This window comes from Selaginella moellendorffii, unplaced genomic scaffold (genome assembly GCF_000143415.4).
Source record: "Selaginella moellendorffii unplaced genomic scaffold, v1.0 SELMOscaffold_12, whole genome shotgun sequence".
In the NCBI taxonomy this organism is placed as follows: Eukaryota; Viridiplantae; Streptophyta; class Lycopodiopsida; order Selaginellales; family Selaginellaceae; genus Selaginella; species Selaginella moellendorffii.
The window spans coordinates 116,395-142,916 of record NW_003314273.1 but is presented as its reverse complement, the minus strand read 5'-3'; the positions used below and the strand labels follow the sequence as shown (position 1 = coordinate 142,916).

The following is a 26,522-nucleotide window of genomic DNA, read 5'->3' as shown; positions in this document are numbered from 1 at the left end:
TTAAAAAAAAAAAAAAAAAAATTCTTTAGGATTTTTTAAAATGTTTCCCACCCTCATTAAAAACACAAATTAATCAATGAGGGTTTAGTTTTTTTTTTTTGAATATTATGAATTTTTTATGAATATTACTAAATTTTTTAATTCTATTATAGACTTCTTCTTTTATTATTTATATGTTGTTCACATGTTGTTCTCAGTCCCTACTAACAATATCGATTTCTAGAAAAATTAAACCAAAAATGTAAATTAGTGTCGATTATTCTAGAAAACTTGAAAGAAAATGATATGCTTACTGGACTTTTTCCTTTTAAAATTATCTTGCTATAGTCTTTTTCACGATCAAGTCCTCACTGATACCAGAAAATTTTCTTCTTTAAGTTTTTAAATTTTTAAATTTTTTTTAGTAAGGTATTTATTTATAATTACAGTCTATTTTTGTTTATTTTTGGTGGATAAAATATAAATTTTAATTTTAAATATTTTTAGTTGTATACTCATTCTTGTTTAAAAAAAAAAGCATTTTTATGTGAAGGAAGAGGGGGATTTAACATTTAAAGATTGATAATATAATTATATTAAAATAAAACTAAAAATAATAATTATGAGACATTTATATGTCCTTCAAAATAGTTTTAGCTCCTTAAAAGTTTTAAAAACATAAAAAGTTTATAGCGATAAATATAAAATTAAAGTGCTTAATTAATTAAGAAAATCATTATATTTATAACGTTAGAAGTTATAAAAAAGAAGATAATTTTTTTAATATTATTTAAACAATAAAAAACGTTTTTAGACTTTAAATAATTATTTTTTAGTTTATTAAATGTTATCTTGATGCATATTTTGGTTATGCAAATATTTTATAAATTAAAAATTATTCAGCAAGAACTAAACCTATATAGTTTTAATTTTAACTATTTCAATATATCTAAAAATATAAAATTTATGGATAAATTGAATTGTCATTTTCTTTCTTGTAATAAACTTAATTCTTAAATATTTAACATTATATATTATACAAGTTTTACATCAATTCAAATTTTCTAAAATATATAATATTCTTATTTGGACTTAAAAAATAAATAGAAAATAGGTAAATTTTTTTCTTTGATTTGTTTTATTTAATCTTTTTTAGATACAAAGATAGTAATCAACAAATTTATTATTCTCATTAGAAATAATAGATTCATATAATGTATTAAACTTTTGATTTTCTATTTAACATATAAAAAACAAACTCTTAAAGTTAAAAAATAAAATTTAAGTAATAATATTGGAGGATTATTAGGCATCAGATCAGGATAATAGGATGAGGAAAAAGCCCTACAATCAAGTGATCACCCCTTTAATCAGTTGCCTTAGAGTGTAAGGGATAGGACCTTAACAATGGTATTAGAGCCCAATTCGATTCTCATGGCTAACGAGTGGGGCAAGAATATTCTGAAGGAATATTTAACATGATAGATATAGAGGGGGTTTGGTAGACCCTAAGAGAAAGATCATGGTGAAAGAGTTTGTAATAAATAGTTCATAATATGTAATCAAAATTGTAAGTATGTCTAAAATAATAATGTAGTAAAAACATGATTTAGTAAATCCACTACATATATAATTCCATGTTAACACATAATATTCTATTTTATTTTTAAAAAATTTAACTTATTTGAACAAGAACAACCATTACTATTATCTTCAATATATTTAGGGAAATAGAAACATTACCAGAATAGTTGCAAGGCAACTAACCATGAAATGAAGTTTTTGGAAAATATGTAAAAATATTAATATGCCTTGCAACCATAAAATGGAGTTTTTGGAAAATATGTAGAAATATTAATAAAGCTTGAATTTTGCTCACTTGCTCGACCACTACGGCCGTACAGAGAGGGATAACAGTGTGAGGTTTGTAACCTCAGGACAATTAAAAAAGAAAAGAAATAGTTAGAACAATTTTAACTTCGATTGCATGTCTGGTTCCATCTTTTGAAAAGCCTCTCTTCTCTCGCATCTCGTGACTATCAATCAAACTTTCCTGGCCAGCGTCCTCTGCTTGGTAGCGTGGCGCACTACTTTCTCCTCGACGTGCAGCCCTTTCCTCCTCCTCACCGCATCGATGAGCTTCCTGGCCGTGTTCTGCGGCACGCTGGATCCATCCCCAAACTCCTCCAGCTCCTCCTCGGTCTTTGGCACGAAGAAGGGATCCTCCGCCAGCGCCTCCCAGTGGCTCAGCATCAGCTGCGGGCTCGCGGCGCCGGACGTCTTCCTCCTCAGCTCGTCCGCGAATCCAAAGCTCTCGGCCACCGGCATGAAGGCGTGCACCGTGAACATGTCCGTCCCCTCGCGCATCTCCTCCTTGAGCACCCGAGCTCGCCTCTTGGCCAGCACGCCATACATCTGTCCCAGGTACTGCGAGGTGGTGCTCACCTCGCACAGATACATCGCTTCCACGAGCCTCGGGCACCTGTGTAGCACCGCTGCCCGGCAAGCTTCCTTCACCGCCGTGATAACTTGGCCAGAGAAGACGCCGTAGGACGTCGAAGTGCCCGGCTGGTTTTGGCTTTCCGCGCTCTCGGCCGTGCTTGCCTCGGAGATGAAAGCTTCTACCGTGAAAACCAGTCCCCATAGAGGCTCCTCGCACAGTGGCCCGGCTCCTGTAGCTAGTTGAAACCCCGCAACTATGTTGCCTTCCAGTCCATCGGCCTCGGCAGAGAGTAAACCCGAGCTCTCTGGATCAGTGCTCTGCTTGTGAGCTACAGCGAAGCCCAGTAGCTCCGACACGTATGGAGAGCCTCGTATCTCTGCTGTAGACGTGCTACCGTCGATGGATGTACCACCTTTAGGCCGTCCTGGGCGGTCGTAGTCCGGGACGAGAAGGATGTTCGGTCCCACTCCTCGCGGGCCAAGAGCCCAGATTCGTTTCAGTTCCTTCTCAAAACTTCCGTCACCTTTCTTCTTCTCGGAATCACCGGATGCAGCTGCTAGTAGCCGTGCTTTCATTGCTTCCACCGGATCGGCTTTGCCTTCGATGGCTGTCTGCGGCTTCTTCTTGCCGGAGACCAAGTTCTTGAGCAGCTCCGCACTCTCGTCCAGCAGCTGAGTCAGTGAGCTCGGCATCCTCGCGACGTGAACACGTATAGTGCATCGGCCGTTGGGTGTAGTCACTTCCACATAGTCGGTCTTAACCTCGGTCGCGTTCTCGTCTATGGTTTCTCGAAATGCCACTAGAGGCGGAGATACTTCCAGCTCCACGCAGGCGAACCGCTCTTTCAAATCCTTGATGCACAGCTCCAAATGAACTTCCCCAGCCGCGGAGATGACGTGCTCGCCAGTGCTGGAGAGGCTCACTTCCACGAAAGGATCGGCTCTGTTAAGTAGTCTTAAGCCTCTCGAGAGCGCAGCCATGTTCGCTGGATCCGATGATTCCACTGCCACACGGACGATTGGAGCAGCCTGGAAGTTCAAACCGGCGAAAGGCCAACAGTTCTGAGTAGACGATAGAGTTGCCGACTTCAAGATATACTGGCCGAGTCCTCGAATGGCCACGACGTTGCCGGCAGTGGCTTTGTCACAAGGCTCCAGGCCTCGGCCCATCATACTGTAAAGCGCTTCCACTCTCGCTACCTGGAGGTTCTTTTTTTCTTGCTGCGCCTCAGTTGGATCGTAGAGAGCCGAGAGAACAAACACGTGCTGTCCCACTGATATCACTCCGCTGAAGACCCTGGCGAAAGCTAAGAAACATTCCCTGTGTGATGCATCTATATCACCTGCATTCCAGTCCGTTTTGAAAAGATCCTCTCCGCGAGGCATCATCTCAACTGGAACCGCAAACATTTTCGAAACAAACGTCACGCATGGAGCCTCTGGTCGATCGTCACAACTCTCCACGGCCCTTCTCACGGCTTCAAGCTCAGCTTCTACGTCCTGGCTGGTACTAGAAGCAACAAGCCTTCTGGGATACATTGTTGTTGTGCGGTATGCTTGAGCTGTGGCCGGATCTGGTAGAACTTCCAGCACCATTGACAAGATGTTGTCGTGGAGAGGAAGCCACTTGCTCATGACCGCCTGCAGAACTATCTTTGGATCCCTGTTCTGAAGCTCACGAACCGATATGGTGAGCTTCATTTTCTCCACCACCTTGTTAAGCATTTCGATCCCTTGCTTCCCTTCCATGCAGGCGTTGTAAACTTGCCATAGCGGCTCCAATATGAACTGGACGAACATCGGCTTGTGCTTCCCAGCGGCCTTCTTCCCCACGATTTTCTCCTCCTTTGCTAAGAAGTAGAAGTCACCCCACAGAGACTTCCTCAGCGACGCAAGACTAAATCCCCGCTTTGCCCGGTATAACTCCGCGAACTGGTACGTTCTAAAAGCCCACCCATCGACGGCGCTGGAGAAGGCTACGTTTCCCTGCTGCGGAGAGAAAACATCCTTCTCGGATTCGCTATCATCGTAGTCGTCAAAAGAATCACCATCTTCTTGCTCGCGTCCGTTGGCCTTCTCCTCAGCTCCTGCAAGAATGGAATCCACATCCGATAAATACTTCTCAGATCGAAATCCACTCATTATGCTGTTCACTTCGGAGATAATTCCCTGAGAGTGGCAATGAGAACGGAAAAACAAAAAATTAACTTCCAGAAGTTAATGCAAGGATCGATGCTGCGAGGCAGTGAGGAAGGAAAATAAAAAAATACCTTCATTCGAGTGTAGGCCTCCAAAGGCGTCAATTTGAGCTCGGTGATGAGACGATCCATTTTGTTGAGAACCAAGCACGGCTTCACTTGTTCCATCCAGGCCTGGCGAAGCACCGCGTGTGTTTGAATGTGGACGCCCTCGCAAACATCCACAAGGACCAGCGCCCCATCGCTCAGCCTCACGGCGGTGGAAACCTCGCTGCAGAAATCAATGTGGCCGGGAGAATCGATGAGATTGACGGAATGTCCCTGGAATCTAAGCGCAATCGAGGCGCTCTTCATCGTGATGGCGCGCTGCTGCTCATCGTCCCTGTAATCCAGGTACCGCAGCTTACCAGCTTGCTTGGGATGCAAGACACCGCCTCCAGCGCCGGCGATGAGATGATCCGCGAGGGTGGTCTTGCCGTGATCGACGTGCGCGAGAATGCAAATATTTCGCGTCCTCGCCGCCTCCCTCTCCATTGCCCTAGAATGCGAACGCGGTCTAGGGTTTAAGGCCCCGGATTCTTCTAGAGGTCTGCAGTTCGAATCCTCTCAGTGCACCTCTTCCATCGCGCATCTTTCTTTTCGTAGCACAACAACAACACGTTAGCAACATGTAAAAAGACAGTGGAGTGGATGTCTGTTGTTCCGAACATGGCGAAAAGAAATGATAGGCCTAGTTAGGCTCTCCACAGCGGGCCCACGAGAATCGAGCACCGGACCGCGCAGCACATGGAAATGGACGATATCGATCGCGCCCAGTCACCAGTGCCCCACCAACGGCATGGATCGCCCGCAACAGAATGTGAAAGGCTCAAACATTAGCCCCATTTGAGTTGTCTATTGCTGCCCGGTCGGTCGACGGGCAGCCCCTGTCGGATGACGAGCCCACTCTTTTCGGGCACGCAAGAAGAGCATAAACTTGCATATACCCAGACTTTCAAGTTTAAAAAAATGCCGCATCTTCGTCCAAGGGATGAAAGGCTGGGGGCTGACGTGCGAATATTCTCCGTGGGGTACACTGTCGTGATGTGGGCTCGAACCCGGAACCACACGTTTGAAACAGCCGATCTTGTTCTTTGCCTTTATTTTAATTTTTACTATCATACAAAGTCCTATCATTATCAACGTGAGGGAACTTTGGCGTAATATAGAAGTGACCTTTTGTGTAACCGCTGTCCACCCAAGCCCGGGAGTATATCTCCGTTTTCTATCAAAGGGCCTGGCGTGTTGCCTTGTCTAATCGGCGGAGGACCGGCCAACAGATTAGATTAAACTAGTATTGTTTACTCGGTGCCTTATGCTAATCATAAGAGGGGCGGATGACCACATGCGCTGTAGTATAGACTTTGAAATTGTGCATCAAAAGGAGTGGAGGCACAAGACAATGATATAAAACCTCTCAAACAAATGAGTGTGATCTCATCGGTGGGACTAAATTATCATCTGGAGCGAATTGTTAGGTCTGTCATTCAAGGCACCGCACACCCCACGCGCACACATTGTGTCTCGCCACCATCGAAAAGAAAAATGTTGCACATTCTTTCTCTCGTTTTTAGGGTTTTTTATCCGCTCCTAACAAAGACCGGGTAGTGATTCGCGGATACATACATACGATCATCTTCTTTTAATAACGTTCTTTTATTAATCGCGGAACAATTCTTACCGACACGCGCCGGTCAATACCGACTGGGTGGCCGGCACGGGCAGGGCGGGCAGCGGGCAGGCATTACTGCCCGGCCCAACATTTGGTGTACGACAGCTCGGTCCCTGCGGTCTTGGGCCATGGCCGAAACTCGTGCCGCACCAAAAACGCGCTCCCCCTCTGGAGGGAGGAGATGTGGAGATGGGAGAGAGGGGCCTCCGCCATAGCTGGCGCTCCGGGCCCTAACTTAGTGGCAGTTAAGGGTTTGCATTTCGCGAGTTTGGGTGTGCGTGTGTCCGTGTCGGAGATGTGAAGCGCGAGGCGGTCTGTCGGGGCCAGTTTTTTTTCCTCTTTTTTCTTTCCCCTCTTTTCTTCTCCTGTTCTTCCCTCTTTTCGATCGATCTGAGCTGCGGCGCTGCCACATTCGCGGGCGAGAGGTGAAAGATCGGCGCAGGACCGATATTTTGATCCATCGGCAGCAGCGGCGGCGGCGGCGCCGGAGGAATTGGGAGGAAGATCACACGCATCGGCGGCCGGATGCATCAGGTTCACTCTGAAATTTCTGTCCAGATCATTCGTCCTGTGTGAGTGGAATGGAGGAATGGATGGATTGATGACCGTTTGTTGAGATGCATGCATCCGAGAAAAGCTGTGTGCGTGTTCTTGTGGCGTTATTGTTTTTGTGTGGTCCCAATCTTCTAGGTTTAGTGGTTGCTTTGCTTGGATTTCCAGTGGAAGCCCTCTCTTCTTCGTGTTAAAACTTCTCCCCCTTTTCTTCCTCGAGGCTGGTTTATCTAACTCTAGCTACCGAGTGATTCGTGCTTTGATTCCTTTTTTCTTTTTCTTTAGTTTTTAAAGGTTTTTTTTTTTCTTCCCTTCTCATGTTTTTTTGTTGTTGTTGGTCTGGTCTGCAGTAGAATCGGACGTTTTATTCCAAGATACATGGATTGAAACATTTTCCCATTGCGAGCTCACGGATGGCTCCCAGCTGGGTCATCGGTGAGGGCCCGTGAGCGAGAGCTCCAAGTAGCAAAAGAAGGAAAGTTTGGCCAGCGAGCAGCGTCACAGCTTTGTGGGTCGGACGAGATTATTCCCGAGAGGCAGCCCAACAACGGCCTCTTCCTCGTGCTCGTGTCTGATCGCTAGTGGTGCTCGCATTCATTGAAAGGGCTCTTTGTAAAGGGTCAAGTTGCGGTCTACATTCACAGCGAGCCTCTTTTTCACTTGTAAAGGTCAGTGCTCTTGCCTCTCGCTCTTGGTACGAGTCATGAGTTCTTCATACTTCTTCTTGCTTTCTTTGCTTTGGCTTGCTTGTCTTGGTGGTTTTTTTCCCCCCTTCTTTCTAAACTTCCTTCAATGACTCGTCTTCATGAATTAGGTGGACCTTGATGGTGTTTTTATCTCACAGATCTTCTTTTGTCTGCATTTTGGCAGAGCCGGGGCGGTGGTGGCATTCTTATGGTTTGCGTACAAACGGCCAAAATTGCTCCCCCTCTGCATGCTCCTGCCTTGCAGCGGGGACTGCCCGCTCAACACAAGTCACTAGCTGCCGCGACTGCGCTCAACATGATGAGGTCTCACATGGCTTCGTCCGACCCCAGCAACAGCGCCAACAAGGCTCACTCGGATCATCCCAAGAAGGGACTCGACTCTCAGCTGTGGCATGCCTGTGCCGGTGGAATGGTCCAGCTACCTCCAGTTGGAGCGAAGGTGATTTACTTCCCACAGGGACATGGTGAACAGGCCGCGGCAATTCCCGACTTTCCACGATCTGGGGGGACAATTCTGTGCCGGGTCATATCCGTGGACTTCTTGGCCGACGCCGAGACCGACGAGGTGTACGCAAAGATGAAGCTCCAGCCGGAAGTTGCCCCGGCTCCGCTGTTTGGTACGAGGATGGGTGACGACGAGGAGCTTGTGTCCAGCCCGACTGTTGTGGAGAAGCCGGCCTCTTTCGCGAAGACGCTCACTCAGAGCGATGCCAACAACGGTGGGGGCTTTTCTGTTCCCCGGTACTGTGCGGAGACCATCTTTCCACGCCTGGACTACTCCATCGATCCGCCAGTCCAGACTGTTCTTGCCAAGGACGTGCACGGTGAAATCTGGAAGTTCCGCCATATCTACAGGGGCACTCCTCGCCGGCACTTGCTGACAACGGGTTGGAGCACTTTTGTGAATCAGAAGAAGCTTGTTGCTGGGGATGCTATAGTTTTCCTCCGGAGCGCCAGCGGGGAACTCTGTGTCGGTGTTCGAAGGTCAATGCGCGGGCCTGGGAATGGCGACTCAGGGATTTCATGGCACTCTTCGCCTGGTCAGAGGTCACTTCCGCAGAATTCGTCACGCTGGGAAATCAAGTCGGAGAGTGGATACTCTGAGCTCCTGTCAGGAAATGGATCTGGTACTAGTGGTGCCAGTTTTGCGAGGAACCGAGCAAGGGTGACGTCAAAGTCCGTTTTGGAAGCTGCTTCACTGGCTGCTGCTGGTCAGGCGTTTGAAGTTGTGTACTATCCTCGGGCTAGCACAGCGGAGTTTTGCGTGAGGGCCAGTGTGGTGAAGGCATCTCTGGAGCATAGCTGGTACCCGGGCATGAGATTCAAGATGGCCTTCGAGACCGAAGACTCGTCACGAATCAGTTGGTTTATGGGAACCATATCTGCTGTGCAGCCCGCTGATCCCATTCGCTGGCCGTCTTCTCCATGGCGTATACTGCAGGTAAGCTTACTAGCACTTATCCTTTCGATATATTTACGATATTACTGTTCTTTACAGGTGTCTTGGGATGAGCCGGACTTGTTGCAAGGGGTGAACCGAGTGAGTCCTTGGCAAGTCGAGCTCGTTTCAACACTGCCGATGCAGTTACCGCCATTTTCACTACCGCGGAAGAAGATCCGTCCCCTTGACCTTCAGTTTGGAGAAAGCCAAGGCGGCTTCATGGGGCTGCCAATGGCCGCACTTGCTAACAACGTCTTGGGGCAGATGAACCCATGGCAAAGTCTTTCAGAGGAAGTTCCTGCAGGCATGCAGGGAGCCAGGCAAGAGAGATTTTACGGGCTGACATTGTCGGAGTTTCAGCCTAAGCAGCGTGTAGCTGGGTTGTTTTTGGATGGAGCTTACCCGCTAGATCATTCCATGACTAGCCGTGGTGCCACCACCGACTTGAGGCTAAACAACTTCGCTACTACTACCACTACTCCGCACGACTATTTCCAGTTGCAGCAGGCAAACATCATCAACGCCACCAACACTGGTCGTTCGGCTTATGGAACTCCAGCAGCAGCAACTCAAAGCGAGTCCACCGCACCACCTTCGGTTGCACCAAAGTCCGGGACGAAACGAACTGCAACGTTTCTTCTCTTTGGGAAGTCGATTGATCCAAACTACAATCCGGAAGAGCAGCAGCTGCAGCAGCAACAGAACTCGGGTGTGAGTGGTGGATGCTCATCAGAGGGGACTTCTCACCAGTACAAGGAGAGTACCTCTCAGGCTCAACCCAGCTCGAACTCGTCTTTCGAAGACGGTCAGGCTGACAACAACATCATCAACAATAATCTCGGCAACAAAAACGCCAGCAGTGGCAACGTCACCAACAACACGACGGACATGACTCACAAGCTGTTCACCAACGTAACCAGCACAAGCTTGCGCCTGTGCCAGGGGGAGAGCCCGGACTCAGGCGTCACCAATGAATCGGGCAGCTCCAAGTGGATGAAAGAGCACTCCGGCGCGGACCCGGACGATGACGGCGTCATCCACTGCAAGATCTTCTTCGAGAAAGAAGAGGTCGGCCGGACACTGGACTTGTCTCTGTTTGGGAACTACGAGGAGCTCTACGACCGGCTGGCCTCCATGTTTACTATGGACAAGTCCAAGCTCTCCGGCCGAGTGGTCTACAGGGACCTCGAGGGATCCACTATCTACATCGGTGGCGAGCCATACGGGTACGTTTTCCTTGGATTGAGCTCCTGGATCTTTCAAGTTCTTGACGTGGTTGCTTACGCAGGAACTTTGTGAAATCCGTGAGGCGGCTGACGATCCTGGCGGTGCCAAGCAGCAGCACCGAGTCGCGCTCCGCGCAGTCGTGGTGAAGCACGAAAAGTGGCTCGCAAGGAACCGGGACAAAGCGAAAGAGATGAGACGACGACGTATATCTTAATTTTGGTACTGTCGCTTCTATGTTCGTGCTTTCTCTGCTTCTCTTTCTTTGTTTTCTTCATCTTTGTTGTTCTTATGGCACGCAAGCTCCTGACCTTTCCAGCTCTCTCTCTCTCTCGAGTTTGGAGAAGAAGAAACTTGGAAAGGTACTTGTGGCTGTATATTAGTTTTGTTTGTTACTGCTACTAAAGTTCTACGTTTTCTATTCTGTATCTTTGTGCTTTGTATTTATGAGTGCTCCAATATCTCGTACGCTGTCGGTCTATTTTGTTTGTATCGTATAGTTTTGGAATTCTTGTTCTTTGCTATTACGCAATCTCATTTTGGGACAGTTTGATGATAGTTTTGATCGTGGGAGTTGAAATTCGTTGTCTTCGAGAGATTTGGATTCAGGAGCATAGCTTCTAAATAGTTTGTAAATAAAATCTTCACATAATAACGGGGAATATGCTGTTCTTTTGTTACGTGTCACCCCTCGATCAGTTGCCCTAACTGACAACGAGCTAGGGCGAACGATCTCACCGATCGAGGAATGCGAGAGATTTTCGGATGGATTCCAATGCGCGCACGTCGCTGCTCGCGACTGCGCTGTTGTGGTGAGTGCCAACGCGATCCTTGGCTCCTTCCCGGGAAATGTGAGCGCTAGAATGAGGACCGACAACGGTACGAAGCTGGATTACTTCTCTTCCTGGTCGCAGCACGATGTTCTTGGCACTCCTCGGCGTGGGATGAGGCGGCCGTCGCTGGGATCGTCCAAGGTAGGGCTGCCTGCGGCTCCAAAGTCTGGCGGTCTCAAGAGGAGCAACGAATTCCGGTCGCAGGCCCTCCCGACGCTCAATCTGGCCAAGATCAAGCAAAATCTGGAGCAGCAGCAGCAGCAGCAGCAGCAGCAGCAGCAGGAAGAATCGGCCTCGTCGAGCCAGGATTTGGGAAAGGATGAATCGTTTGAGCCGACTGGAACGCAGTCCACTCCAGCTAGTTCTAGAGGGGATCGAAGGAATTACCTACTCAAGAGAAGCGCCAAAGAGAGCCCGCTGTTCAATGCACTTGCTGGGGACTATGGTGGCGATCACGCCACAAACAAGGGGTATCACGCCGAGACCGCGAGGTTCACGGAGAACAGAGAAAAGCTTCCGAAGTACTCGTATCCTTACTCGGTGACGCAGCTCATGTCTTCCAGCGATAGGAAGTTTAACGGGGATAGCTACGCGGTGAAGAACGGGAGTATGACGACCAGGAACTTTCAGAACAACAATGACAGGGAGCCATCCGAGTCGAGGTTGAGCGGTGGATTAAACTCGGAGGTGGACAATGCCAAAACTAAGAAGTCGGAGTCGACTTTGCAAGCTAAGAAGCTGTCGCTGCGCTTGGTGAGTTCTCTGGAGGAGGCACTGGCCAAGGTGAGCAAGCCGGATTGGGAAGCCAGAAAGCTCTCGCTGCATTTGACGAAGGATCCGTTCTCCGTCACGGCGAGGACGAACCAGGATAGCTATCCTTCCGTGGCGGCTAAGTTCCACGGGAACCTCCACTACCTCAACTTGAAAGATGAGAAGCATTCTCAAGAGGATGCGGCCAAGATGAGCGATAGTTACAGGTAATTTCCCTTTTGTTTTCTAATGGCCTCATGGCTTCAAGTTTAGAAGGCATGCAGGCTTCACGAGGACTATAATTCACAGGGAAGTCATGGAGCTGTTTCAAAGGATCGGGCAGATTGCGTCAAAGTGAAGTCCTTGAAGCTGCCGGTGGACAAGCATTCAAGTGCTGTTCCTCTTGGTACGTTTTCCAGGCCGGAGATTGTTCTATTCGAGCTGACAGAGTTACAGTGACACCGTGCAGGCTTTGGTGGCAATCCTGTTGAATGCGTTCAGACAGCCAGGCTTGCGAACGCTGTTAGTCTTTCTTCTTCCCAGACGCCTTGTTTTGAGCGTGCTCACGTTTTTCGTCGCTTCGCTGTTTCAGATTTCTTCCGAGCAAAATCCAAGACTAGCCGTTGCAGATAGGAGTCGCAGAACCTTAAGTAGCTATCAGAGAAGAAAGGTAAGCCAAAACTGGATTTTCCTTTTCCGGGACGATGCTAAAAGATAAGCTTCTGATCCGACTCTATCCTATGGTTTGCCAGAAGACAGATGCTCCAACTTTCCCGTCTCTTCCACCTGGTGTACTTGCAACACCAGAAAGTGAGTGAAAGCTTTATATCTTTGACACGATACTCACGTCGGCGATCACGACAGTTGTGCTGAAGCAATGCTCTAGTCATATGAGCGAGTATGAGCACCAAGAGATTCTTCCGTACCAAGAAGTCTTTTTTATCGGCGCCAACTCACACAAAATACAAACGTCGAGCACGTCTGGCAATTGTAACTACGGTGAGTGTTATTGCAGATAGTTTTACACCGCTGATCTGATCATGTCCTGCAATTCTAGGATATGACGATGACAGAGGAGATTACCTTATTGTTGAACGCGATCATCTGGCTTATCGGTATGAAATAGTGGGTATTTTGGGGAAGGGTAGCTTTGGTCAAGTGTTGAAGTGCATTGATCACAAGCTCAAATCACTGAGAGCCGTGAAAGTCATTCGCAACAAGAAAAGGTTTCATCAGCAAGCGTTGATTGAAGTCAAGATTCTGGAGCACCTCCGCGACAAGGTACTTGGAAAACCTGCTTCCATTTTGAAACTAATTCTTTATTGCACAGGCTGGAACTTAATTTCATATTCATCACAAGGAAAAGTACTGTCTGAAATGTAATTGTTTATGAAAGGTCTTTGCAGGCTACAGAAGAATCTGCCAACTATAACATCGTAACCATCCATGAGAGCTTCTACTTTCGAGGCCATTTGTGCATCACCTTCGAGCTTCACGATATCAGCTTGTACGACTTGATCAAGAAGAACAACTTCCAGGGGATAAGCATGGCGGTGATCAGGGACATTGCCATCCAGGTTCTACAGGCACTCAAGTTCTTGCGGAAGCTGCACGTTATCCATTGTGACTTGAAGCCCGAGAACATTCTCCTACACCATCCTTCGTCCTCAAAGATCAAAGTGATCGACTTTGGATCCAGTTGCTTCGAACATGAGAAGAGTAAGATCTTTTTAAGATTTCCGGTGGAATCTCATCCAACCCAAACCTTCGCTTGCAGTTTATACATACATCCAGAGCCGTTTCTATCGGTCCCCAGAAGTCATTCTCGGTACGTTCTCAAGAAAAGAAATTCGCCAATAATCTGATTCCACCGCGATGGAAATGTTATGCAGGCCTACCTTACGATGTCATGATTGACGTTTGGAGCTTTGGTTGCATCCTAGCTGAACTATGCTCTGGTGAGTCGCACCATACTTCCGTGTTCAAGTGTCTGATATTGATTGATCTGCTGTTCGTAGGATGTCCATTATTTCCGGGAGAAAACGAAGTGGAGCAGCTAGCTTGTATGATGGAGATTCTTGGGACACCACCAGACTTTTTATTGGAGAATGCGACGCGAAAAAAAATGTTCTTCGGTAAGCTCACGCAACTTTCGTCAGACAAGTTTGGTAATCAACTTCAACACCAGATAGCAGCAATCACCCGAGGATAGTTCCCAACTCTTGGGGAAAGAAGTACTGGCCTGGAACCAAGAACCTCTCGACGGCACTTCGGTGCAACAACCCACTCTTTATCAACTTTTTGGAATGCTGCCTGCGTTGGGATAAAAACCAGCGAATGACTCCGGACGATCTCCTACAACACGCATGGATTCTTGAGGTAGAGTGTCGTGCTTTTCTCTAGCATCCGTCTCTAACAGTGAGAAGAATCTCTAGGTACCAACGTCCGCAAACAGGCTTCCTTTACAGCCTTCCAATCAGGACACGAGTAAGAGAAGGTACGCAGGGATTCTAGTCGTGAGATTTTTACACTCCCGAATCGATCTTTTCCTTTTCTCTACTTCTTCCTTGTAGATCGATGAAGAGCTCCGAAACTCCTCACAGATCTTTCAAGCAATCCAAGCAAAACTCCACCAGTGTCGTCAAGAGCCACCTAAAGCTTAGCAATTTGGGCAAGTGCGCCGACATTCCCAACGTATTGCCGCCCATTGGAGAGGCGCTCACATTTAGAACTCTACAAGAGAGGAAGAAGGCCGTGTAAAAGTTTCACAAAATTTTAAATCGCGAGGATATTCGGTTTTTTTTATTTGGCGGTCTTTTTTAAACTGAGGATATTCGGAATCTTGGCGGGCGAGTAGCGCACTTAGGTTTAGGGCTCTGCGGATGGCCTCCGCGCTGGAGGAATGCGTGGGGCTGATCAAGGCGTGCCGGAGCGCGGCCGACCTGAGAATCATCCATCCCCGGGTGATCTCTGTGGCGGAATCGCTGCGATCATCTAGCGTCTACCTCTGCAATCTTTTGGTCGAGAAATATGGGAGCTGCGGATGCCTGGAGGAGGCCAAGGCGGTGTTCTTCGCAACCCCAGGCAAGAACGATTTCTCCTGGCGTCTCGTGATCCTGGCATGCATCCGCAACAGATCCCTGGCCGACGCCGCGCGATTCTTCGAGCAGATGCCGGAGCCGGATGTGGTGGCGTGCACGGCCATGATCGGCGCCTTCTCCGAGAGCGGCAATCTTCCCCAGGCCAAGGCGGCGTTTGACAGGATGCCAAGCCCCAATTCCATCTCCTGGAACGCGATGTGCAGCGCCTTCGCCAAGCACGGCCTTCTCGATTCCGCCAAGGCCATCTTCGACAGGATGCCGGATCCGGATATCATCTCCTGGAACGCCATGATCGCGGCATTTGCCCAAAGCGGCGACCTCTCTCGTGCCAAGAACGTGTTCTACGCGATGCCGATGCACAATCTCGTCACCTGGAACGCGATGCTGGGGATTTTCGCGCAAAATGGGCTGCTCGAGGATGCCCAGAGGGTGTTCTCCTGGATGCCAGAGCGGGACGTTGTCTCGTGGACGACGCTCTTGGGGGCATTCTCCGAGGCTGGAAGCTTGGAAGACGCGGTGTTCTTGTTCGATCGAATGCCCTTCCAGGACGTCGTCTCGTGGACGACGATGCTGGGGGCCTATGCAGCGGCGGGATTGATCGAGAAAGCCAGGAGCTTGTTCGATGCTATGCCCGTCCAGGACATCGCTGCCAGGAACGCAATGCTCCTGGGCTATGCCCAGAATGGTTTGGTGGAGCAAGCACAGGAGATCTTCGACCAGATGCCGTGGAGGAACCTCGTCTCGTGGAACACTCTTCTAGGCTGCTATGCCCAGAACGGGCATCTGGAGAAGACCAAGGAGGTGTTCGACAGGATGGAAGCCAGGAACTTGATATCGTGGAACTCGATGCTGAGAGCGTTCGCAGAGCAGGGAATCTTGGAACAGGCCAGGGAGATCTTCGACACGATGCCCTCGCAGAACTTGGTGTCATGGAACACGATGCTGCTCGCCTTTGGCCAGAACGGGCAACCGGAGGAAGCAAAAGCTCTCTTTGATCGGATAGGAGTGAGGGACGTCGTGTCCTGGACTGCAATGCTCGCGGCGCTGGCGTCGACTGGGAGTCTGGAGGAGTGCCGGAGCTTGTTCTTCGTGATGCCTCTCCGGGACGAGATCTCCTGGACGACCATGCTGGGAGTGCTCGCTCACAACGGGCATATGGACGAAGCGAGCTCTCTCTTCGCCGAGATGCCGCTCCAGGACGACGTCTCATGGACCGCTCTTCTCGTGGCATTCGCTCGCAACGGGCACGTCGATCGAGCTCTCGAGATCTTCCGAGCGATGCAAGTGGAAGGCATGACACTGGACAAGATCTGCTTCATATGCATCCTCCTGGGATTCAGCCACGCCGGAAGCTTGGAGAAAGCCTACGCTTGCTTCGAATCCATGGTGGTGGATCACGGCGTGAAACCCAGCAAGGATCACTTCAGCTGCATGATCGACATACTTGGCCGAGTCGGGAAGCTCGGAGACGCGGAAGAACTGGTTGGGAGTATGCCGTTCGTGCCGGATGCTACAGCGTTCCTCGCGTCGTGTGGGACTCACAGCGACTTGGCGAGGGCTCCTGGTGCTGCCCAGAAACTTTTCCGTGGAAGTCCCACGAACACTGCTGGATACGTGTTGCTGGCCAACATGTATACGAAGTAAGTCACAGCGGGGGTCTAGGGTTCTTCATTTTCGGCAATGGCTAGTCGCTTCCCTGTCTCGACGGCACAGTTCTCTTCCACTGTCCAGGTAAATCTCTCGCTGCCCAGCTTGGGTTTTTTCGAGTTCTTTCTTCTACTGAGCGTCTTTGTGCTTGACAGGGTTGCGAGACGCATTTCGTGCTAAGTGGCTATGACGACCATATCATGGTAAGCTCGACCATTAAACTTTGGCTCTGGAGAAAAGAAAGATATAAACCTTCTTGCTCAGGTCCTTGCGACGCAAATTGGAAGAATGGGCACGATCTTACAAGCCAGGTACGTGTTCCTCTCTGGCCGTGCCTTATATTCTAGGATTCAATTACTGATGCTTCTACAGCGTCCAACATGCTTTCTGGATCTTTCAGTGCGCGCAGTCTGATATTCTCATATTTCCACGCAGGAAGGAGGAAGGCGAATGCGGGGAGCTCTCTTACAGCGTGAACGTTCTCATGGGCCGGCGAGATGAGGTACAGAAGCTCATAATTCTTTCTAGAACTCAGCTTCTGCATTGCTTGCAGCCTCTACTGGTTGCATGTGCTCGACAGCTTATAGAGCTCATAAGGTACATAACGATCTCCATAGTTCCCTGTGCAGTCTGTGTTAATGCTAGCAATCTTAATCCTCTTGGCAGCAACTCTGGCTCTTCGCGGTCATTGGTTTTGTCTCTTGGATTGAAAGATCACTCCCAGGTACATCTATGCTCTATTACTTCTTGGACACTGGTATTTATTTCATTCTGTGCAGGAAACGTTAAAAGAGATCATCAGGCTCGTCATTGCAAACAAAGTTTGGTAGCGTGGCAACGCTAAGCTAATGGCCTTATACTTACAAGTTACAGTGGCCTGGCCTAGCTGCGATGCGCACGGTGTATCCTTATCTTTACGTCGTATTCCACTGACTGAAAGCTACTTTGGCAGCTCTCTTGGATCTCTACTAGCCTGGCTTGCACGAATTTAAGATAGAAACGCTCGCAGAGTGAGGAGAGCTACCAGCACCACCGACTTGAGCCATCCATCCGTGTTGCTTTTTCCAGTGCATCTTTTGTTTTCACGAGTCTTTTCGCTCCTCTCTTTCTGTTTTTTTTTTTTTTTTTTTTTTTTTGCGGTCTCTTTTCTGTCAGAAAGATCTTCGATTCCGTGGCTATACAAGCTATTAACGCAGCTGTCAAGTAAGTAGCACTTTCTATCTTTTCTCTTTGTTCTAAGCTCACTGCCTTCTCATGAGTGAGTGACGACGGAGAGGAGTTTCACTCCCAGCGGACTACTTGGCGGATTCGGTAAAGGCCGAGGCAGTAAGTAGCTCGCGCTTGATTGGTCGAATCTTCGCCGCAGGACAGCGCTAACTTACAACGAGACAGAGATGAGTTCCATCGCATGCTTGTGTCGCGTTTGCTGTCATCCTTGTGGTCTGACACTCTTCTACCGCGCAGGCAATTCATCTTTTGGGTGGAGGGAGCGAGCTACGAAACAACGAAAAAGCTATGAGCTTGAGATGCCATGCCAGCCATCCGGATGCCGTTGCGGGCGAATCCTCGCAAATATGGGACAAGATAAAACCATCCGAAGGTGGTGGGGAATGCGACAGCTACCTCACCGCGAATGATTCATGCATTTCATCTCCAACATTAAAGAAATGGAGGGGCCTCTCTCTCGGCGCTCGCTGCCAAGTCGTTTCGTCCATTTCCGAAGAATGACAAAGTACCAAGAGAAACAATAAACAAATGGTGGCGATGCAAACAACACTTCTTCTGCTGCTGCTGCTGCTGCTGCGACTATTCATCACTAACAAAAGATAGAAAACAGGAAGTAAGTGCTGGCCCGATTTAAGTTGTCTAACACAGGCAGGACCACCGGCACTAAGCCGTTGTTTTCAGGTGTGATCGAACAACAAAGTAAAGTCAATTATCGATTCGAGACAAAGACATTGATTGTGTTGTACTCAGGCGCTTTGGTGATTTCGGGGAGTGTTCAAAGGTATGGTTTCTTTCTCTTTGTTTTTCTTTCTTATTTCAACGCACACTCTCTCACGCTGCTCCCATTCTTTGCTCTCGATTTCAGCGAAAGGCAGTAGAGAGGTGCGATGATAATGGCCAGCAGTGGTGTGATGAGCCTGAACAGCTCGCCAGCTAGCCAGCCACATCGCTCTCCTTTTCTCGTCGAAGTTTGCGATCTGATCTGTGCGCTGCGCTCCTGTGTATCGATCAGCCAAAACAAATCCCAATCCAAAGCGACGGTGGGCTCTATTCGGAGTGAAAGCTCAAAACAAACGGGAAGCAGGGACCGAATGGAATATCTCAACGGAGATCATGCCAAGATTTCTGGAGCTCTCATTCCTCCATCGCAAACACCAAAGGGAGGCATAAAACGAGTTTTCTATAAGCCAAGAAGAAGATCATCGTTACATGGTACACGGGACCCCTCAATTTTCTAGAATAAATGGCGAGATCAAGCCAATTGTTTTGTAATACGATTAAACTACGCTGGCCCGTGATTCTTTTTGTTTGTCCTCGTGCGCTCGTGTGGGATCATACGGGATTAACGAGGCAATGGTTTTACATTTGTTTAACCCATAGTCTCACTTCCCAGGTTGACTGTGTGGTGATTAGTACAAATAATTGTTTAGATTTTATTCGAATGACTTGTCATGGCATCTGGGAGATTGTACTGTGAAGAGAGAGAAGAGGCTTTACAAGACTTGATTTCCGATTACACAAGCATATTTGAAATCTGAAGTTCTTGAGTTGATCGGCAAATGTTCAGATTACACAAGCATATCTGAAATCTTAAGTTCTTGAGTTGATCAAGAAGTGGTTTTTCAGACACTTGGTTTCCAGATTACAGAAACAAGTAATCCAAATTTTTAAAATTGAAAAGAACTGAGCCTAGCAACATGCTGGGCCAAGGCTACCAAACAAAGTAATAGTTTTATTTGGAAAGGAAGAACATAGTATAGAGTGGAAGAAGTAGTGTAGCAGCAGCATGAGCTAGGTAGTCTAAAGAGAATTTTTGGCTCATGATCCACAAGAACAGGATAGGCAGGCATAATAGATAGATTAAACTTCTGCTCCCAGCAAAGTTGGAATAGCCTTCTCAAAATCTCTTGAAATGCAGCTCCTGGAAGATCCACCAAGTTGAGTGCAAGAATAAGTCCTCACAACATCACCTCACAGAAGTTCATAGATTCTAAGGAAATCTCTTCCAAAAGTTCCTAGTGAATGAAATCAAGGAGAAGAGCATGAGCTATAGCTAGCAGCTAGCTAGAGAAGAGCTTGTTTGTGATCTTCCACTCCAAGAATTTTTAGCTAGTGATCTTAGAGCAAGGAAAGCACACCATAGCTATGGAGAAGAAGAAGAAGAAGAATCACATCCAAGACAATGTGCTCTTGGCGATGGCATTCTCGATCCTCCTCCTGCCAGCGCGCGCGGACGATCCAACCGACGAGGCCTCCATCCTCAAGTCCCTGGCGGAATCCATGGACCCGGCCAAGCTCCTCCAAGACTGGTGGTCGGATCCCTCTAGCGGCGTCGCCGCCAGCCACTGCCAATGGAGCGGCGTCACTTGCTCCACCGCCGCCGGCCCCGTGACCTCGCTCGATCTCCACTCCAAGAACCTCTCCGGATCGCTCTCCTCCCACCTCGGCCGCCTCTCCTCCCTCTCCTTCCTCAATCTCTCGGACAACGCCCTCTCGGGTCCCTTGCCCCCTGCCATCGCCGAGCTCTCCAATCTCACCGTGCTGGACATCGCCGTCAATCTCTTCTCGGGCGAGCTCCCGCCAGGGCTTGGATCGCTGCCGCGCCTGCGATTCCTCCGCGCCTACAACAACAATTTCTCGGGCGCGATCCCCCCGGCTCTCGGCGGCGCGAGCGCGCTGGAGCACCTGGATCTCGGCGGGAGCTACTTTGATGGCGCGATCCCTGGCGAGCTCACGGCCTTGCAATCCCTGCGATTGCTCCGCCTCTCGGGCAATGCCCTCACGGGCGAGATCCCGGCCTCCATCGGCAAGCTCTCGGCGCTCCAGGTACTCCAGCTGAGCTACAATCCCTTCCTCTCGGGCAGGATCCCGGACTCCATCGGCGATCTTGGCGAGCTCCGCTACCTCAGCCTGGAACGATGCAATCTCTCCGGCGCGATCCCTCCCAGCATCGGCAATCTCTCGCGTTGCAACACGACCTTCCTCTTCCAGAACAGGCTCTCGGGGCCCTTGCCCTCCTCCATGGGCGCCATGGGCGAGCTCATGTCCCTGGATCTTAGCAACAACAGCCTCTCCGGCCCAATCCCGGATTCCTTCGCGGCGCTCCACCGCCTCACGCTGCTCAACCTCATGATCAACGATCTCTCCGGCCCACTGCCGCGATTCATCGGCGACCTCCCCAGCCTCCAGGTGCTCAAGATCTTCACGAACTCCTTCACGGGATCGCTGCCGCCGGGGCTGGGATCCTCGCCAGGCCTCGTCTGGATCGATGCTTCCTCCAATCGCCTCTCCGGCCCCATCCCCGACGGGATCTGCCGCGGCGGATCACTCGTCAAGCTCGAGTTCTTCGCGAATCGCCTCACGGGCTCCATCCCGGATCTCTCCAATTGCTCGCAGCTCGTGCGCGTCCGGCTCCACGAGAACCGCCTCTCCGGCCCCGTGCCGCGCGAGTTTGGATCCATGCGCGGCCTCAACAAGCTCGAGCTCGCGGACAATCTCCTCTCGGGCGAGATCCCAGACGCCCTCGCCGACGCGCCGCTGCTCTCCTCGATCGACCTCTCGGGTAACCGGCTCTCGGGCGGTATACCGCCGCGGCTCTTTACAGTACCGCAGCTCCAGGAGCTCTTCCTCGCCGGCAACGGGCTGTCCGGCGTCATACCGCGCGGTATCGGCGAGGCTATGAGCTTGCAGAAGCTCGATCTCTCGGACAACGCCCTATCCGGGACGATCCCGGAGGAGATCGCGGGTTGCAAGAGGATGATTGCGGTGGACCTGAGCGGTAACCGGCTGTCAGGGGAGATACCGCGCGCCATAGCAGAGCTTCCAGTGCTGGCTACGGTGGATCTCTCGCGGAATCAGCTCACGGGCGCGATCCCTCGCGTGCTCGAGGAATCGGACACTCTCGAGAGCTTCAATGTGTCCCAGAACGAGCTCTCAGGCCAGATGCCCACGCTGGGCATCTTCCGGACGGAGAACCCGAGCTCCTTCTCGGGCAACCCGGGGCTGTGCGGCGGTATACTGTCCGAGCAACGGCCATGTACTGCCGGCGGCTCGGACTTCTTCTCGGACTCCGCCGCCCCGGGGCCGGACAGCCGGCTCAACGGGAAGACGCTGGGCTGGATCATCGCGCTGGTGGTGGCGACGAGCGTGGGCGTCTTGGCGATCTCCTGGCGGTGGATCTGCGGCACCATCGCCACGATCAAGCAGCAGCAGCAGCAGAAGCAAGGAGGCGATCACGACCTCCATCTCAATCTCTTGGAGTGGAAGCTCACGGCGTTCCAGCGGCTGGGCTACACTTCCTTCGACGTGCTCGAGTGCCTCACGGACAGCAACGTCGTCGGCAAGGGCGCCGCCGGGACCGTGTACAAGGCCGAGATGAAGAACGGCGAGGTCCTGGCGGTAAAGAAGCTCAACACGAGCGCGAGGAAGGATACCGCAGGCCACGTACAGCGCGGCTTCCTGGCCGAGGTGAACCTCCTGGGCGGCATCCGGCACCGCAACATCGTCCGGCTGCTCGGCTACTGCTCCAACGGGGACACGAGCCTCCTCATCTACGAGTACATGCCCAATGGGAGCCTGAGTGACGCGCTGCATGGGAAGGCCGGGAGCGTGCTGGCGGACTGGGTCGCGCGGTACAAGGTGGCGGTGGGCATCGCACAGGGGCTGTGCTACCTCCACCATGACTGCTTCCCGCAGATCGTCCACCGGGACGTGAAGTCGAGTAACATCTTGCTCGATGCAGATATGGAGGCTCGGGTGGCGGACTTTGGGGTAGCCAAGCTTGTCGAGTGTAGCGATCAGCCCATGTCCGTCGTTGCCGGATCGTATGGCTACATTCCTCCAGGTAAGGAGAAAGATCTTTGCTCTAAGTTTGCTTCGTTTTCTTGCTATGCCCTCTTTGGGTATATGGATTGCTATGATTGTTTGCTAGCGGGACATTGTTTTGTTTGTGACGTTTCCAGATTCATGCGTTGGATACATGTAGAAGATGTTTGTGTTGTTGAAATAGTTTCTGGTTGTAAAGATGTTTGCTCCTGTTGAATGTTTTACTGGAGAACTGCTATGTTTGCAGCAAATGCCTAAACAAGGCATTTTTTTCTGAAATCTAACCTTTAGTTCTTTCCTTTTCTAGAGTATGCGTACACGATGCGAGTGGACGAGAGGGGCGACGTCTACAGCTTCGGCGTGGTTCTCCTCGAGCTCCTCACAGGCAAGCGTCCCGTGGAGCCCGAGTTTGGAGACAACGTCAACATTGTCGAGTGGGTTCGTCTCAAGATCCTCCAGTGCAACACCACCAGCAACAATCCGGCTAGTCACAAGGTCTCGAACAGCGTCTTGGACCCGAGCATCGCGGCCCCGGGGTCATCGGTGGAGGAAGAGATGGTTTTGGTGCTTCGGATTGCGCTGCTGTGCACGAGCAAACTCCCCCGCGAGAGACCCTCCATGCGCGACGTGGTGACAATGCTGTCTGAGGCGATGCCCCGGAGGAAGGAGACCTCGTGCTGCCAGCAACAACAACAACAGCAACAACACTCCTCGATTTGCAATTCACCCGAGTGATCCACTCGCTCATTTAAGATCGTGGTGGAACGATCGTGCAGGGAGCGATCACTATTTAAGAGCGCAGTGGAGACAGAGGATTCAGCAAAGGAAAGTCGATCCATCCATGGAGAACGACCGAGAAAAGGACTTGGACCTCATGCCAGCTTGTTCTCTCTCCATTGTCGATCGTGGCAGGCTCTATTGATTGATTATATGATTCATGTCCATTGACAGAGACGTATCATCCTTCTCCACTACTGAGAATCTATTCATTGTTTTTTAATTTTATAGAATACGTGAATAAAATACCATTTTAAATTTGGGTTAAAAATTCTAAATATATTTTAAGTGTTAAAACATTTACTAAAAATTAAATATATTAATTTTTTGGGGAAATTACTATCAAATGAAAATGAATTTATGAATACTTAGGACAAAAAAAGTTGATAGTCTTACCATTTATTAAAATAAAAACACTTTTTAGCCAATAGAGCAGCACAAACTAAACTAAGTTATAAGGTTTTTCATAAATTAGAAACTTTATTTTCATTATTAATATTAAGTTTTAGAAGTTAACCTAGAAGTTAATTAGAAGCTAATTAGTTAATTAGAAGTTAATTAGTTAATTAGAGGTTAATTAGAAGTTAAACCTAGAAGTTAATTAAGTATTAATATAGTTTTATTATTATTTAAATAATTATTATAGATTTTATTTCATATTATGTTAAAATTTATTAAGATAATGTTATTATACATAAAATTATACAATTTTTATTTTTCTCAATTTCACTAATATACATTTTTAAGGTTTATATATATATATATATATATATATATATGTGTGTGTGTGTGTGTGTGTGTGTGTGTGTGTGTGTGTTTTACCCTGGCTAAGTAATACACTAATTATAGTACTATAGCATATCCATTTACACATTTGTCTTCATTCTCTTTTAAATCTAGACTTAAATGTAAGCTTCTGAGTTTGGACTTCCCAGGAGGTCACCCAGCCCAGTACTATTCAAACCCAAGGACGCTTACATTTGGTATCGGAGCCCAGTTCGATTCTCATGGCTGACGAGTGGGGCAGGAATATTCTGAAAGAGTATTAGCTTTTTGTAAGATCTAGAATTCTAACTATCACTGTATTTAAATCTACTCTTTCTTCTAATCTTCCATTGCATTGTCTTCTTTACTATATCATGTTGTCATTAATCAAGGACTATATCACTTTAGCTTGTTAATGCTACTCATTGGATCAAACTTTTTATGCTATAGGGTGTGATCATATTGGTGCTATAGCCATCCTTGATATGTTATTATCTCTAGCTTCTATAGTATATAATTACACAGTTTTTCACTTTACCATCTCCCTATGAGACACAAATCCTTGTGCCCCAAAGTGGAGCTGAAAGAATGCCACATGGTAATAGTCAAAATGGAAGTCTAACAAGTATAACATATTTAGATCAAAAGCTTCAACATGGAAAATTGAGAGCGGGGATGATATAACCACTGAAGAGTCCAAAATTGAAGTGAATATAGATGGACAAGTGGGGTAACTTAGTGAAGTGTTCAAGAGTCAATTTTAGCTCTTTTGGGAGATTAAATGGTTGATACTCCCAATCCAAGTGTAGGTGGGACTATCTATTTGGATACTTGGTATGGCTTATCAAAACCTCATTCTACCCACATGGCTAGAGCACCCAAAGGCAAAAAGTGGGGAGAGTATTCATAAGGCTTATATAGGTCCATGGTGTTTCAAAATGTTATCTCAAAATCCTAAATTGTGGAAATAAAAAGGAATAATCCTCTTGTGTAGTGACCAAGGATGTAGTCATATGGCAAAAAAGTCCTAAAGGTCAATAGGATGTAGTGGTTAGGCATTCGGACCCTAACCCAATGGTAGTGTTGGTGAACATGATTAGGGATGGAGAAAGATTTAATGGGACCAAAACAAGGATGTTAGAGAATGTTATTCTTTATATCTTTAGGCATCCTAAAGATGTTAAGGAGTGGTTTTGGAATGACCACTCATGGACAGATGGCTTAGTCTTTGAGAGATGAGATTATGGCATGGGTGGTTTAGGACTACCAATAAGACAAAAGTAAATGGACATAACTTTAGCATAAAAGGCTGATATGTTGGTAATATATTTGGGGTGTTGATCATAAGATTAGATATATAAAGCACTCAGAACTTATGGAGGTTGTGAGTGAAACTTTTTCAAATGGTCGAAAGTGTGATTAAGTGACTAAAATATAATAGAAAATTTAGTCACTTATAACTTAGTATTAGAGCTATTCCTTAATCCAACTCTTATTAGTGTTTGAGTATATTACCACTCATATTGGCATCATAAGGCCCTAAGAGTGGGTCTATCTTCGAGAAGTAGCATATTGAGATGGTATGACTCTCCACTTTAGTTTATACCGGAACATATAGGTAATATGATGGATAGAAAAGGGCCAATAAAAGAACGACTTTGGGATTTTGGGAATAGTATAAAGTTTTTCTCAGAGAGTTGAGAATGTGATCCAAATGAGCATTTTGTAAGCAACTAAAGAGAATGACTTGAAAAACGATTCATAAGGGTTCAATATAAAAGGAAAGGGCCTATGAACAAAAATGCATCCTCTTTTCCAATTAGTTAAAGGTTTTGGGATATTTGGGGTTAAGTATCCTTGGGTTTGAATAGTACTAAGTTGGGTGATCTCCCGGGAGGTCCAAATTCAGGAGTTTACACATTTAACTTAGCAAACTAACTAATATGGTTGTGGTAAACAAATATAATTAGGACAATATGGAATAAAGAATAATCAAGTGTTAGAATAACATTTGCAAATATAGTCCTTGTAAGTAGGACAAGAATACAAGAAGTGATATTCTAACAAGCTAGCACCTCAAAAGTAGCCATAAGGCTAGGACCTATGGAATTAGTCAATGAATGGTCTTAAGGATTGGTGGAAGCATTTGGATTAAAGTGTATTGTACTTTACGAAGGATTATGAGATCTAAATATGAGAATAGTGAATATCTCATTGATCCCAAAATATGTCATACTAAAATTATGGGAAAGGTGTTCCCAGAAAAAAGTAACTTTGGTATAAAGTTGTATATTATTTGTATTCCCAGAAAAAAGCAACTTTGGTGTAGAGTTGTATGTAAACA

At 48.0% G+C, this 26,522-nt stretch overlaps 6 protein-coding genes across 8 annotated transcripts; 5 read left to right on the top strand and 1 right to left on the bottom strand.

The window, feature by feature from the left end:
• Positions 1-1,921: 1,921 nt before the first annotated feature.
• Positions 1,922-5,181, bottom strand: LOC9660089 (elongation factor-like GTPase 1). The gene is made up of 2 exons (XM_002969155.2): positions 4,692-5,181; positions 1,922-4,590 (listed from the first exon to the last, which is right to left on the bottom strand). Exons 1-2 carry the CDS (start codon positions 5,151-5,153, stop codon positions 2,023-2,025), a joined length of 3,030 nt encoding a protein of 1,009 aa, XP_002969201.1. The 5' UTR covers positions 5,154-5,181; the 3' UTR covers positions 1,922-2,022.
• Positions 5,182-6,465: 1,284 nt separating this feature from the next.
• On the top strand, positions 6,466-10,678 carry LOC9660088 (auxin response factor 16). Of its 2 annotated transcripts, none has more exons than XM_024674509.1 (5): positions 6,466-6,864; positions 7,233-7,550; positions 7,727-9,030; positions 9,088-10,256; positions 10,319-10,678. In XM_024674509.1, the coding sequence occupies exons 3-5, from the start codon at positions 7,777-7,779 to the stop codon at positions 10,401-10,403; spliced, it is 2,508 nt and encodes an 835-aa protein (XP_024530277.1). In that variant the 5' UTR covers positions 6,466-6,864; positions 7,233-7,550; positions 7,727-7,776; the 3' UTR covers positions 10,404-10,678. The 2 variants fall into 2 exon arrangements, with proteins under 2 accessions (XP_024530277.1, XP_024530276.1); XM_024674508.1 differs by having other exon boundaries at positions 6,467-6,864; positions 7,753-9,030.
• Positions 10,679-10,909: 231 nt separating this feature from the next.
• On the top strand, positions 10,910-14,645 carry LOC9660087 (probable serine/threonine-protein kinase dyrk2). The gene is made up of 14 exons (XM_002969402.2): positions 10,910-12,064; positions 12,122-12,243; positions 12,307-12,359; positions 12,430-12,507; positions 12,590-12,647; positions 12,702-12,836; positions 12,895-13,118; positions 13,244-13,556; positions 13,615-13,665; positions 13,730-13,795; positions 13,856-13,972; positions 14,026-14,216; positions 14,273-14,334; positions 14,411-14,645. The coding sequence occupies exons 1-14, from the start codon at positions 11,118-11,120 to the stop codon at positions 14,595-14,597; spliced, it is 2,604 nt and encodes an 867-aa protein (XP_002969448.1). The 5' UTR covers positions 10,910-11,117; the 3' UTR covers positions 14,598-14,645.
• Positions 14,646-14,719: 74 nt separating this feature from the next.
• Positions 14,720-16,582, top strand: LOC112346163 (pentatricopeptide repeat-containing protein At4g02750-like). Its single transcript, XM_024674432.1, has one exon. It carries the CDS (start codon positions 14,720-14,722, stop codon positions 16,580-16,582), a length of 1,863 nt encoding a protein of 620 aa, XP_024530200.1.
• LOC9660086 lies at positions 16,519-17,554 on the top strand. The gene is made up of 7 exons (XM_024674510.1): positions 16,519-16,669; positions 16,741-16,788; positions 16,850-16,896; positions 17,021-17,087; positions 17,139-17,182; positions 17,252-17,309; positions 17,365-17,554. The coding sequence occupies exons 1-7, from the start codon at positions 16,619-16,621 to the stop codon at positions 17,413-17,415; spliced, it is 366 nt and encodes a 121-aa protein (XP_024530278.1). The 5' UTR covers positions 16,519-16,618; the 3' UTR covers positions 17,416-17,554.
• A 2,037-nt stretch (positions 17,555-19,591) lies between these two features.
• LOC9660085 (MDIS1-interacting receptor like kinase 1) lies at positions 19,592-23,671 on the top strand. Of its 2 annotated transcripts, XM_024674507.1 has the most exons (3): positions 19,592-22,655; positions 22,944-22,963; positions 23,033-23,671. In XM_024674507.1, the coding sequence occupies exons 1-3, from the start codon at positions 19,958-19,960 to the stop codon at positions 23,369-23,371; spliced, it is 3,057 nt and encodes a 1,018-aa protein (XP_024530275.1). In that variant the 5' UTR covers positions 19,592-19,957; the 3' UTR covers positions 23,372-23,671. The 2 variants fall into 2 exon arrangements, with proteins under 2 accessions (XP_024530275.1, XP_002969446.2); XM_002969400.2 differs by having other exon boundaries at positions 22,944-23,671.
• The last annotated feature ends 2,851 nt before the right edge of the window (positions 23,672-26,522 follow it).